Consider the following 15,348-nt stretch of genomic DNA (forward strand, 5'->3'; position numbering starts at 1 on the left):
TCTTATGTTTTAAAAAGGTTTATTTGAAATATTTTTATCATACAAGTACAATTGGAAGAAGTTGAACATAAAAAAAACCCAAAAGGATGCACATCTAAAGATATATGAAAGATGTATATTATATCCGCACTCCTAATCCCCACTCTAGAAGTTGGGTTACAATGTATATCATGTTGATCATCTTGTACTTTTCGATCCGTTTGTTCATCACACTTTTCTCAGAAACTACTGAACGGAGTGAACAGAGTGACTTTAGTTTTGGTCAGCATCTTGATAGTGATGAGTTGTAAACTGTGAGCAATTTTTATACGACCGCAAAAAATTTGCGTTCATATAATGCCATCATGTCGTCGTCGTCCGAAGACACATTTGGTTTCCGGACAATAATGTAAGTGAATGGATCTCTATGAAATTTTACCAGAAGGTTCAATACCACAAAAACAAGCATTTTTGTAGTTTCCGGACAATAACTTATGTGTAAGTGTATGGATCTCTCTGAAATTGTACCACAAGGTTCCATATCACAAAGGGAAGGCTGGGATTGAGTTTGGGGGTAATTGCCCCAAACATTCAGGAATTAGGGGCAAAAAAGGGGCCAAAAATAAGCATTTTTCTAGTTTCCAGACAATAACCATGATAACTTGTGTTTAAGTGTATGGATCTCTCTGAAATTGTACTACAATGTTCCATACCACAAAGGGAAGGCTGGGATTGAGTTTGGGGGTAATTGCCCCAAACGATTAGAAATTAGGGGGAAAAAAAGGGGCCAAGAACAAGCATTTTTCTAGTTTCCAGACAATAACCATGATAACTTGTGTTTAAGTGTATGGATCTCTCTGAAATTGTACTACAATGTTCCATACCACAAAGGGAAGGCTGGGATAGAGTTTGGGGGTAATTGCTCCAAATTTTTAGAAATTAGGGGCAAAAAAGGGGCCAATAACAAGCATTTTTCTAGTTTCCAGGCAATAACTTGTGTTCAAGTTTATGGAATTCTCTGAAATTGTACATTTTTCATTCAAAATTTTTAAAAAAATTGGGGGGGGGGATTTTTTTAGGGGTTCATATTTTTTTTCTTCAAAATTTTTGAAATTTCAAATTTTTTGAAAAATTTTTTTTTGGGGGGAGGGGATTTAAAAAAAAAATTTTGGTGGGGGGGACAAATTTTTTGGGGGGATTTTTTTTTCCAAAAGTTTTTTTCATTTTTTCATTGATTATTTCTGAATCAGCAACTAATACTGATATGGCAGGAGATACCCACCAAACAGGGTGTGTAAATTATTATATATAACAGATTAACTAAGTATTGTGCAACAGCACAGTATTGCCCAATAGCAAGAAATCTTCAATTGAAAATAAATACAAATCTTTTTAACAAATTTCAATGGGATTAAATTAAGTCTTTAATTTTTGGGTTTTCTAACCTTGTATTACTATATGGATATTGGGCCCCATTTTTAAATTGGTCTACATTAAGGTCCAAAATAAAACTTTGATTTCATCAAAAACTTAATTATTGCCTCTCTGTGATATGCTGAATCTTATTGTGCATTTAGATTTTTTTATTTGGGGCCCTGTTTTTTTTTAAATTAGTCTATATTAAGGTTTGAAGGGTCCAAATTTAAACTTTGTTTGATTTCAACTAAAATTAAATTTTTTGTATTTTTTTTATATGCTGAATCTAACCATGTTGTTAGATTTTGGATATCAGACCAAACTAGGTAAACTAAATGTCCCATTTAAAATTTTTAAGATCTTTGACCACATTTATTTTGTGTCAGAAACCTATATTATGTCAAAAATTTGATCACAATTTAAATTCAGACAGTATCAAGCTTAAATATTGTGTCCAAACTTACCCCAACTGTTCAGGGTTCGACCTCTGCGGTAGTATCAGGCTGCGCTTGGCGAAGCATTTTATTTTATACTGCAACTAGTTATGTTTATTTACTAAATATAGTATACACAGCTATATTATATGCATTGTCAATTTCATCATGAATGATTTTTTCCACAATCAGGGGTTCATAAAGGGATGAAAATAAGTTTGAAATTTGTGTCACAATTTAAATAGCTATCGATGTATTGATTTAAGTTGCAGTATAAAAACAATATTAGGTCAATGTCAGAAAGATATAAAACTTTTTTTGTATGAGGCTGAGAAACTCGGGAAGTGTGAGGTTTACATCTTTTTGGTATCTTTTGGTTGCTGTCTTATTGACTGTTATCCCCTATCTCTTTTTATACGACCGCAAAAAAATTTTGTGGTCGTATATTGGTATGACATTGGCGTCGTCGTCATCCTCGTCCAAAGACACATTGGTTTTCGCACTCTAACTTTAGTTTAAGTGAATGAATCTCTATGAAATTTTACCATAAGGTTCAATACCACAAATGGAAAACTGGGATTGATTTTTGGGGTTATGGTACCAACAGTTTAGGAATTAGGGGCCAAAAAAGGGCCAAAAATAAGCATTTTTGTAACTTCCAGACATAACTTGTGTGTTAGTATATGGATCTCTCTGACCTTGTACCACAAGGTTCCATATCACAAAGGGAATGATGGGATTGATTTTGGGGGTAATTGCCTCAAAATTTTAGGAATTAGGGTCCAAAAAAGGGGCAAAAAACAAGCATTTTTCTAGTTTCCAGACAATAACTTGTGTTCAAGATGGATCTCTCTGAAATTGTACTGCAAGGTACCATACCACAAAGGAAAGGCTGGGATTGATTTTGGGGGTAATTGCCTCAAAATTTTAGGAATTAGGTGCCAAAAAGGGGCAAAAAACAAGCTTTTTTCTAGTTTCAGGACAATAACTTGTACGAAGTTATGGATCTTTATGAAATTGTACTACAAGGTTCCATATCACAAAGGGAAAGCTGGGATTGAGTTTGGGGGTAATTGCCCTAAACGTTTAGGAATTAGGGGCCAAAAAGGGGCAAAAAACAAGCATTTTTCTAGTTTCAGGACAATAACTTGTGTGTTAGGGTATGGATCTCTCTGAAATTTTTGTGCAAGGTACCATACCACAAAGGGAAGGCTGGGATTGAGTTTGGGGGTGATGAATCATAAGGGGGTTCAAAAAATTTGGGGGAGGGATTTTTTTTTTTTTTTTAATTTTCCATTTTGAATTGGTTATTTCTGATTTATATATAAAAGCAAATAATAATGATATGGTTTGAATAGGTAAATTAAAAATTTTTAAGTTCTTAGACCACATTCATTCTGTGTCGGAAACCTATGTTGTGTCAAATATTTAATCACAATCCAAATTCAGTGCTGTATCAAGCTTGAATGTTGTGTCCATACTTGTCCCAACTGTTCAGGGTTCGACCTTTGCAGTCGTATCAAGCTGCGCCCGGCTGAGCATTTTATTTTAAAATTGCAACATGACTGTCATGTACATGTACCTTTCATGATAAATAATCTGTTGAATAGGGATAAAGCATTTCAAGTAAAGTGATTTTTGTTGATCATATTTATGGTGGGAAAGACTTTTTAATTGTTTTATCTTTTCTTAAATATGTGGTCTCAATTATATATTAAACCCATTTAAACATGTTAAAAGAAGCTTGCATAATTATCCCCTGTTCTATTTTTTTCCTTCTATAAAATTGACAGTTAAGACTACTATCATGACTATAGGTAGTATTAAAAAACAGAAAAAGTATATAAAATCATAAAGTCTTTACCAGTAGTTATAGTGATATAACTATTCAAAAAGAAAAAAAATATATAAAATCATAAAGTCTTTACAGGTAATTATTTAGATATGTAAAATTGTATTATTTTATCAGGATATGGCAATTTATGATTTAGAAATTGGCTTCGGATTTCACACAGAGTAATCAACCTGGATGTTTTCATAGTTTTTTCTTTCCCATCAAGCTTTAGAAGCCTTTAATAACATCCCACCTCTAATGTCACCTTCTCTAAGTATGCTTAGAATCTGAGTATTTTGATTAATTCTATCATGTCTATATTGGTAGCAAATACCATGAATAAAGCAGCCAAGGATTTTTTTTTTAAATTCCGCCAGTCTCTGCAATATATATCTGACTCCTGTTTAGTCAAAAGTACTGCAGAAGGCATCAACCTTTTATTCTCAGAATATCAAGAGTCTAAAGAGGTACTTCTTAACAATACACCTTATCGCTATTTGTCCGCCATTACTGGACATCACACAAGTTCCCGTAAAATTTTGACGTCATAATAGAAAATATCTGACGCCTCAATGGAAAAGTGATTGTTGTATGACTTCAAAAGTTCGAGCGGGACAGATTCTCGGGTCAAGCGTGAATAGCGATAAGGTGTATGAAAGTAACTCTGTGATCATTTATTAATAGTAAACTAATGACACATTATGGTTTAAGGTTGACAATGCAATCTCAGATATCCAATATGAAGAACAGTTGACATTTACAATTCAAAAATAAGGAGATGTTGTATGGTTGGAAATTAGAAAACTGTCCACAAAAGTTTTCTTTTACATGCATTTAATAAGTAACAGTTGATAATGCCTCCTTTATATAGAAAAATTCTAATGAAATAAAGTGTTAAAATGTCTATCTATCCATTTGAACATTTGCAAACAAGAGCTTCAAGTAAATGCCGAGAATATATATTCATATTCACGAAGAAATGAAAAGTTTAATATAATAATTTGAATGTATGAATATTCAAATTATATTAATGGATGCACTGCACTGATAATTTTCCGATTTTTTTTTTAGTTCTGGTGGTTCAAAACAAAGGTTTTATCAAGTTGGTGACATAATGGTGACATCTGTTCCTGATATTCGTTACAGTTTAATTGATTTAAGAGATCTTCCCTTTCAAACAGTAGCTGTTGCTTCTGTTGTTAAGGTAAGTCCTGTGAATAGAGTGAATTTATGGATAAAACCTGAAGATATTTTTAGCAATAGACAGTATAAATAATGAACCTGTAAATGAATCATTGACCTGTGACAATGACAGCATGTCATATACCATTATCAAGTGGAAACCAAGTGGTCTACAGATGTCAGACTCAATGATAGCAAGTCATATATCATTATCAAGTGGAAACCAAGTGGTCTACAGATGTCAGACTCAATGACAGCTTGTCATATACCATTATCAAGTGGAAACCAAGTGGTCTACAGATATCAGACTCAATGACAGCATGTCATATATCATTATCAAGTGGAAACCAAGTGGTCTACAGATGTCAGACTCAATGACAGCTTGTCATATACCATTATCAAGTGGAAACCAAGTGGTCTACAGATGTCAGACTCAATGACAGCTTGTCATATACCATTATCAAGTGGAAACCAAGTGGTCTACAGATATCAGACTCAATGACAGCATGTCATATACCATTATCAAGTGGAAACCAAGTGGTCTACAGATGTCAGACTCAATGATAGCAAGTCATATATCATTATCAAGTGGAAACCAAGTGGTCTACAGATGTCAGACTCAATGACAGCATGTCATATACCATTATCAAGTGGAAACCAAGTGGTCTACAGATGTCAGACTCAATGACAGCTTTTCATATACCATTAGGCCATGCCAAATAAATTTTTTGGTTCTCAGACAATATAAACTTGAGTCTTTTGAAAAATGGATGAAGGAGGCAGTATATTTAATTTTTGTATTTATTATATTGACCAGTATTTTATAAACACAGTCTGATTAAAACCAGCCCCCACTATCCACTTGGGGCTGATTTTAATCAGACTGTTATAAACACTGTATTTATTCATTTTAAAGAATAAAATACGAAGGGGTGATCAATATAAAAATCATAAAATTTAGTCTGCAAAATGATATTTCACAGAAAACTAATTTCTCAGGAACAACACAATTTCAGTGCATGGCTGAGGATGTATGTGTTGCCTTTTTAGAAATATACAACTTGTAACAATCTAATTGGTACTTTCTATGTTGTTTTTATTTCACAAGTTTCACCAATGAGGTATGTGACATGTAACTTAACACATGTGATTTGCTGAATGTCAAAATAAAAATAAGTGAAGATGAAATCCAGCATCTTAATCAAATCATAACCTTCTTTGGTATGCTCAAGACCAAAAGTTTTGAAACAACATAAACTATCCAAACAGAACAGCCATAACTGTAAATAAGTATGAATAGAAAGAGACATTGGGTACACATCAATTGATTAGACCCCAACACATATAGTCAATAAAAACAAAACGACATCCAGAGAACTGCATAAACAAAAAGACATCCAGAGAACTGTACATGTATAGACAATGAGAAACCAACCTAACAACACACATTGACAACAAAAACAAAAAGACATCCACAGAACTGCATAGACAATGAGAAACCAACCTAACAACACACATTGACAACAAAAACAAAAAGACATCCACAGAACTGCATAGACAATGAGAAACCAACCTAACAACACACATTGACAACAAAAACAAAAAGACATCAAGAGAACTTCATAGACAATGAGAAACCAACCTAACAACACACATTTACAACAAAAACAAAAAGACATTTAGAGAGCTACAAAGATATGTGATATAAATTAAACCATGTTTGAATTGCCTGGAGTCTAGAAAAGTTGTGAAAATTAAACAGAGACTACCAAAGATCTGCAATCAACACCTATTGATTTGATAGATAACCAAAAACATTGAAATGAGACTATAAATATAACTACAATGTAAGTCTATGATGTCAGATAATCAACATTTCGGTTAAGAACTGCAACCATAGCTTTGGCTCAATAACATAATCTTAATTTGATAGTCTTTCTTTAAATCAAATTCGAACAATGCATCTTTTTGTGTGTTTAATATTCTTTTGAAAAGATAAACAAATAAAACAAGTGCATCTACATGTACTTTTTTTTGCAGTGTATTTATTTTATTTATTTTCACAAATTTCGAGGTAGGTATATCAGAGGCGGATTTAGGGGGGTGGGGGGACTTTTACAAGTTCCACTACAAATTTTGTCTTAGTTTTTGGCCCCCCTTTCAAAATCCTGGATCTGCATCTGTATATTTTCATGAAAATAAATACACACGAATACAAATGCAGCTTACATGCATAATAAATACGATTTCATAAATATCAACGAATTTACAACTGCACATGCATGATTACTTTCTTTACCTTACATAACCTCTAACTAACTGTGAAAATGTTAAACTGACACCAGTGATCCATACAGAAATTCAATTAAGGATAAATGGTAATAGATTATACCCTAATCCAAATACAACAGCTGTGTAACACACTCAATCGAATAATAACCTAATGAACAGACAACTAATTTGTGATTGAATAATCTTTGTTTATTTTGTTTCATATAATTGTTAAACAAATAAATAGATATAAGAAGATGTGATATGAGTGCCAATGAGACAACTCTCCATCCATGTCACAATTTGTAAAAGTAAACCATTATAGGTAAAAGTACGGACTTCAACACGGAGCCTAGGCTCACACCAAACAGGAAGCTATAAAGGGCCCCAAAAATGACTAGTGTAAAACCATTCAAACAGGAAAACCAACGGTCTAATCTATATAAAAAACGAGAAACGAGAAACACTTATGAACCACAAAGACTGAATTAATGAACATTTTATTATATATAGTCAGTTATTAACGTTTTGATATTTTCTTAAATCTAAATTAAGTACATGTGAATTCATAGGCAATACCAAATTCGTGAAAATAAGCACTTGTAAAAAAAGTACATATACAGTAATGCCTATTTGGACAACCTGTTCCATCACAGTGTCAAAACATGTAAATATCAATAGGGTTATATCCACCAAAAAGTTCATACATAGTTTTTGCTTTATATAATCAAAGGTTGTGTAAAAGTGTAATGTTTTCAGTCATACCAACAAAGCTCAAATACTTTGTTCTGTACATTTTTTCTCAAAGCAGATCTGGAAGTTCGCTCAAGCAATTCCTGTGAGCAATTCCATTGAAATGATCTTTTACAGGACATTTGTAGAGGTTTTGGTGTGTGTATGCCAATCTCTCTCCATTGGGCAGGATAAAACAACAGACTCCAACTTTACTGTAGTGAGGGTAAAGCCAACAACAAAAAAATTCACCTTTTAAATATTAAGGATGTATTCTTCTGAGGTTTCAGTCTCTTTGAAATGTCGTTCGGGAATTATTTCCAAAGCATGTGATACAAGTGGAAAATATCAATGAATATAAAAAATATTATAATCCAACTAAACTCTATGAAAAAATTGTGTAATTATAATAAGTAGTTTTTGAGTAATAAAATTTTCAAATTTTATGACCAATCTGGTAAGTGTCATCAGCCAAAATGTTGAGAAAATAGGTGAGGGTGCAAAGAAATGATTTTACCAAAGATATGTACATCCTATGTAATTTTTTTCTTTTCTTCGAAATTCTTAGATATGTATTTTTTCAACCATTTATAACAAAGAAGTTAAAATAATATGCTTTTTGTTCTAAAACAAATGAGAAAAATCCCAAATTAACAAAATTGACAGAATGGTCAATTAGACACAAAAAAGCAACAAAATTTTATAAAACTTTCTTATATTAACACCTACCTATAGTTATTTGTCTCGCCTTGACGGAGTAAAAACGCTAGACATAGGTATGCTGTTTCCGGCGGCGGCGGCGTCAACAATTTATTAGTTTGTGATTGGGTCTAGTTCATGGTGAACCACTAGTGGTAGGTCAGTGATATTTGGTCTGCATTTCCATGGAGATTATTTGGCCCCGCCCCCTCATTCATGGTTTTTTGACTTTGAAACTCTTGCTTAGTTTTCATGTATTAGTTTGTGATTAGGTCAGTTTAAGGGGAACTGTTAGTGGTAGGTCAATGATAATTGGTATGCAGTTGTATAAGCATTAGCACATCTCATTTCCATGGAGAATATTTGGTCCTCACCCCTCAGTCATGGTCTATTGACTTTGAAACTTTTACTTAGTTTACATGTATTAGTTTGTGATTAGGTCAGTTTAAGATGAACCACTAATGTCAAATCAATGATATTTGGTATGCAAATGTATTGGCATTTGCAAGTTTCATTTCCATGGAGATTATATAACCCCACCCCCTAATTATGGTTCATTGACTTTGAAACTTTTACATAGTTTACAAGTTAATGTTTGTGTTTAGGTTTGTTTAAAGGGAACGACTTATGAAAAGTCAATGGTATTTGGTTTGCAGTTGTATTAGCATTGGCACATCTCATTTCCTTGGAGATTGTTTAGCCTTGTACCTTCAGTCATGGTTCATTGACTTTGAATATTTGCATAACTTACATGTTAAAAGTATTGCTATTTTAATTTCAACATTTGCATTATCAAAATAACAAATAGGCGAGACATATCTCTGTGTTAACAGTTTATTCAAGTTAAATTTATTCAGTTTGGTCCCATTCATCTTTAGTGAAAGTATGAAAAAAAGTTTAATTGTGAAATTGTGATTTTTTTCATGATAATAGCTCAAAAATGGGTAAAAATTGATGAAAAATGGCCGTAGCAAAACAAGAAGTGCACCATTATATGATTTTTTCTTCATCAGTTACTTTTTTACAGTCATACAAACCCAAAAATCAGGTTAAGAAAAAAAGTTTAATTCTAGAAATTTTTGGCTCCTCAGAGGTGTACATCTTTAAGAACATTTTGTAATTAGAAATGTAAATGTTTTGCAATCATTATCTTTTGATAAGAATTTAATTATTTAATTTCTCTTAGTTTTTCCTTTGATAGGTGAAAAAGATGAGCAACTGTGTAAATCATCCAGAATCAATATCTCATGGAACTTTAAACTGTGTTAATGATCAATCTACAACATCAGATCATACAGAGCCATCATTCATCCCTAAAGAAAGTGATACAGCTTCAACATCATTAGTGTTAAGAAGTTGTCAGTTCTCAACAACTACAACAGTTTCCTCAACTGTTAGCTCCACAGAAAGTGTAGTACTTGGTTCCTCCTCTTCCAGAATGAGTGATTTCAATATAAATACACTTGATCCAACAATACTAGGAGAGCATGGTGGAGGACTTTTGGCAGAATATGAAATTGTTGCTACCCGTCCATATGTTATTGGAATGATTGTGCATGGATCAAAGGTATTATTGGACTTTAGTCTTATGCAGTTTAGTACAAATGATCTATTTATTACTCATGTTAAATGTATAATCACAAATCTTCTTGCATATAAATGTGAAATGTTTCTAAATATTATTTTTGCAGGTTTTTATACGACTGCAAATCATATATTGGTATGACGTTGTCGTCGTCATTGTCGTTGAAGACACATTGGTTTTCGCACAATAACTTTAGTTTAAGTGAATGGATCTCTATGAAATTTTACCATAAGGTTCAATACCACAAAAGGAAGGTTGGGATTGATTTTGGGGGTTATGGTCCCAACAGTTAAGGAATTAGGGGCCAAAATTAGCATTTTTCTAGTTTCCAGACAATAACTGGTGGAACGGTGTATGGATCCCTCTGAAATTATACCACAAGTTTCCATACCAGAAAGGGATGGTTAGTATTTGCTTTGGGGGGTAATGGCTCAAACCGTTTAGGAATTAGGGGCAAAAAAGGGGGAAAAACAAGGGTGTCCTGGTTAGCGGACAAATACTTTAGTACAAAACATAATTTAAAGCAGTGTAAGGGAGGTAATTCAAATACATCATTTGAATTACCTCCCTTACACTGCTTTTAAATTATGTATAAAGTAATGGTTAATGAACAATAACGACAATTTAAAAACAGTGTAATGGAGGTAATCCAAATACAACGTTTTGATTACCTCCATTACACTGCTTTTAAATTCTGTATAAAGAAATGCATATTTATAAAGGAAGACCATTAAAAATATCTGCAAATGTTGCATCTTTTTTTTTTTTTTTTTTTTACAAAAAATCCATATGAAAGATTTGACACCATATTTTAAATTCTATAATAAAATAGATTAAGTTAGCACTATGGTAAATTTAAATGGGTTATTATGGTTGCAAACTCCATTGGAAATTTGAATTGAGATTATGACCATATATCTTTAGGGAAAGAATTTTTTTGGGAGAAAAGGGGGAGGGGGATAAAAAGAAATTGTGGGGGGGGGGGGGGGGGGGGGTTAATTTTTTTCTCATTTCAGATTTCAACAATTACAATGAAAAATTCTTCAAATTTTTTGCAAAAAAAAAGTGTGTGGGGGGTGGGGGGTGGTTAATACACAACAGCAGAGTGTTTTGCACAAAAGCAAAAAATTGAATATAGATTCAAATCATATAACCAATTCTAAGTTCTTTGACTACAGTTATTCTGTGTCAGAAACCTTTTATGTGTCAAGTATTTAATTACAATCCAAATTCAGACCTGTATCAAGCGCGAATATTGCGTCCTTTTTTTCCCAAAATGTTCAGGGTTGGACCTCCGCGGTCGTATCCAGCTGCGCTCGTCGAAGCAATTTATTTTTTTCGTTATATTTTTTTAGTGTTCCATTTTGAAATTTTTAAAAAGATTTGAGTAATTTGTTACTTTTAAAGTCTTTGTATGCATTTCTTTAAAAATATGGAATTTATATTTTTATATGACCGCAAAAATTTTTTTTGGTTCGTATAATGCTATGATGTTGTCGTCAGCGTTGTCGTCCGAAGACACATTTGGTTTCCAGACAATAACTTTAGTTAAAGTGCATGGGTCTCTATGAAATTTTACAAGAAGGTTCAATACCACAAAAGGAAGGTTGGGATTGATTTGGGGGTTGTGGTACCAACAGTTTAGGAATTAGGGTAAAAAAGGGACCAAAAACAAGCATTTTTTGTAGTTTCCAGACAATAACTTAGGTGTAAGTGTATGGATCTCTCTGAAATTGTACCACAAGGTTCCATATCACAAAGGGAAGGCTTGGATTGAGTATGGGAGTAATTGCCCCAAACATGCAGGAATTAGGGGCCAAAAAGGGGCCAAAAAGAAGCATTTTTCAAGTTTCCAGACAATAACTTGTGTCTCTCTAAAATTGTACTACAAGGTTCCATATCACAAAGGGAAGGCTGAGATTGAGTTTGGGGGTAATTACTTCAAAGGGGGGGGGGGGGGGGGTAGGTTCCAATTTTTATAGGGAGTTCATATTTTTTTCTTCAAAATTTTGAAATTTCAAATTTTTTGAAAAGTTTCAAGAAGAAATCTTCAATTGCACAGTATTGCGCAATAGATTTTTAAGATCTTTGACACATTTATTTTGTGTCAGAAACCTATATTATGTCAAAAATTTGATCACAATCCAAACAAATCAGACAGTATCAAGCTTGAATATTGTGTCCAAACTTGCTCCAACTTCAGGGTTTGACCTCTGCGGTCATATCAGGCTGCGCTCAGTGAAGCATTTTATTGAGATCTTGTAATAATGGTTGACATGATGGATGTGTACAGACAGATAAAAAAATAAACCAAAAGTGTAGAAATGTAGAGCCAACAGCAGTACACAACATAGAAAACAAAGGACTTAGGAACACGAACCCCACCTAAAACTGGGGGTGATATCAGGTGCTCCACATGATCCTGCTTGAAAATGCTTAAAACCAAACTTTTTAAAAAAAAGTGTGAGCTTTGTAAGACACATACTTCCTGCTACTTAACACTTAAGCTTATAGCAGATGTATATTCAGTGAAATGATAATGAACAAGCTCCACTTTGAAACTACATAACACTGTTGGAGACCAAAACGTTATCTGATATTACAACAATGGTTTATTATTTACTTTTTATTTCAGATAATTGTTACTTGTTTGAAGCTACATGAAGATGACTATAATGAAATAAAACAAAACGGTAAACTGCCTGATGATAATTCAGTGAACATAACTTATTCAAGACCATTTGACATATTCTATCCAGAAGACAGAAAGATGTTGTACAGAATATTTTTCAGACTTTCAGACAAATGTTGTGCTAACTCATCTTCCAGCTGAAAGCACTTGATCAATTAAAACAAAAAGTGATTCACTGTGCATAAAGCCAAAGCTAAGTTGATCAGTTCATCTCAACAAAGTTAAAGGACAAAATGGTTACCATCGGCAAATATTGGTGTCCTAGTGCTTATGTCGAAGGATATATCTGGGGTCTCATCTCAATAACTATATAAAACATGTATAAATCATGTAAACATGTGTTGCTTGGACATTAGATTTGTGTAGAGATGCACTTAAAAGAGTAAGTAACTTGACAGAAGACAACAGTAGTTCACTGTTGCTCATTCGATAGTTCATGGACTCAAATAGTACTTCCAAAATCACTTCTCAGTAACTATTTGCTGTAACAACTTACATGAAGCGAAATTGATTTGTCTTTGTAATTTTTTCTTAATAAAATTTTATATTTAAAGGAATATTACAATGCATTTGATATCAGATGGTGTTAAAACTTTATTCCAGATTTCAGAGTGAAGACATTGTGCATTATCAGTTAAAAAGGCATTGGAAGTACTCAAATGATAAATTGAACCAATAATAATTCTTAAAATCCAACTTATTTTCATATGTTTCTCAGGCAAGAAAAAGACACAAAAATTATTATCAGAAATGACAAATGTAAAACAATTCAAATGAGAAAACTAACGGCCTGACTTATGTACAAAACCAAAGAAAAACAAATATGATATACAGCAACAAAGGACAACCACTGATTAACAGGCTCCTAACTTCGGACAGACACTTACAGAATGTGGCAGGGTTAAATATGTTTGCTAGCACCAAACCCTCCCCTAACCTGGGATAGTGATGTAACAGTACAACATAAAAACAAACTATAAACACGGTAGGTATAGTGTTCGGCTAGGATCGTAGTTTTTCGAGTGATTTGATCGGGTTTTTTCGAGTGTGACCACTTTTTTCGAGTGAATATGATAAAAAATGTAAACAAACAGACTTCCTTTCTAACAAGACGTGATATAGAAGCTTGAGCTTAATATACAAGGTTATACAAGGTGTGTTAGTATTTGAGATAAAAAGATATTATCAATCCGACAATATTTTTCGTTAAAAAAGTTAAATTTAGCCTTACAATGCTTTTATTCCAAAATACAGAATAAAGCCATTTTTATACACATACCAATGCAAATGTCGACGGAAATGCATACATGGAATCTATATATCCATAGATATACAGACACTTTACAAAAATTCTTGCTATTGCATTGAAAACGACATTTTGAGACTAAATTTATTTCTATATGTCCAGGTTTTTTGGTGCAGGCCTCTTTTAGTAGAATATTTTTATACGACCGAAAAAAATTTTTGCGGTCGTACATTGGTATGACGTTGGCTTAGTCGTCGTTCTCGTCTGCCGTCGTCTGAAGACACATTGGTTTTCGCACTTTAACTTTGTCTGAATCGATGGGTCACTGTGAAAACTGTCTAAATATGAGAAAATAAAGGGTGGCAGGTAGGTGAAACTTACATAAATGAAGAGATAAATGAAAAATGAACAAATTGATACCCGATTTATATAATTCCAAGGCCGTCCGTTGGCACCAGAAGCGACGAAGCAGCGCATCTATTTTGGACGGGCAAATATCCACTTTTTGATATGGGACGAGCTCTGACGTCCCACGGCCCCAGCTTATCTGGCAAAACAGCCGTTGGACGTCAGAGTAATCTCGGACTAATGTTTTATCACTCGAAAAAACCCGATCTACACTCGGAAAACCACGATCCTAGCCGGACACTATACCTACCGTGATAAAAATCAGTTAAAAAGGGCTTAATCATCAGATATTTTAAAGCACAAAAAACCTGCAACAAAGACAAAAGATATGGATCTTAACTTTATTAATGAAAGGAAAATTGAAATTAAAACATAGACATCATTTTGTAAACAAATGGAACAGACAACATACCTATTCTAGTAAGTCATGCCCAGGGGTGTGTGTACACAATTAGTTATTTATTGATTGTCATCATTCCACTACTCAATCCAACTACCATGAGAAAGACCACAAACTAAAACTAATCTGGAACCTTATTTAGATAAGAATTTAGGACGGAAAAGCTCATAAAAATTAACTGATTAAGATTGTCCCAGTTGACCTGTCTCAATTGTAGGACTGCACATTATATCACTACAAGGCTAGGGTATTTGTTGTCCCCCGCACAATGCATTGTGGGGGACATAGAAAAACCAGGCATACGTCCTTCCTGTCTTTTCAGCTCTCTCATCTGTACAGTTCTTGCCAGATTTGTATGAAACCTATATCATAGGTTTATATCAGCAATGTCTTGGACAAGTTCGAAAATCATTTTAAAAGAGTAATGCCCCTTGGAAATATTAATTATACTGAAAATTGCACTGTTAGCG

The 15,348-nt window shown here is 33.3% G+C and overlaps 1 protein-coding gene across 3 annotated transcripts in view; it reads left to right on the top strand.

The window, feature by feature from the left end:
- Positions 1–13,383, top strand: part of LOC127728397 (uncharacterized) — a 28,255-nt gene extending 14,872 nt beyond the window's left edge. For all 3 annotated transcript variants that reach the window (XM_052235755.1, XM_052235756.1, XM_052235758.1), the window contains exons 3-5: positions 4,735–4,867; positions 9,749–10,114; positions 12,768–13,383. In XM_052235755.1, coding sequence (XP_052091715.1) covers positions 4,735–4,867; positions 9,749–10,114; positions 12,768–12,965 — 697 coding nt within the window. In that variant the 3' untranslated portion in view covers positions 12,966–13,383. The remainder of the gene's footprint in view (positions 1–4,734; positions 4,868–9,748; positions 10,115–12,767) is intronic.
- The last annotated feature ends 1,965 nt before the right edge of the window (positions 13,384–15,348 follow it).

Source organism: Mytilus californianus, unplaced genomic scaffold, assembly GCF_021869535.1.
Source record: "Mytilus californianus isolate M0D057914Y unplaced genomic scaffold, xbMytCali1.0.p SCAF_2, whole genome shotgun sequence".
Lineage (NCBI taxonomy): Eukaryota > Metazoa > Mollusca > Bivalvia > Mytilida > Mytilidae > Mytilus > Mytilus californianus.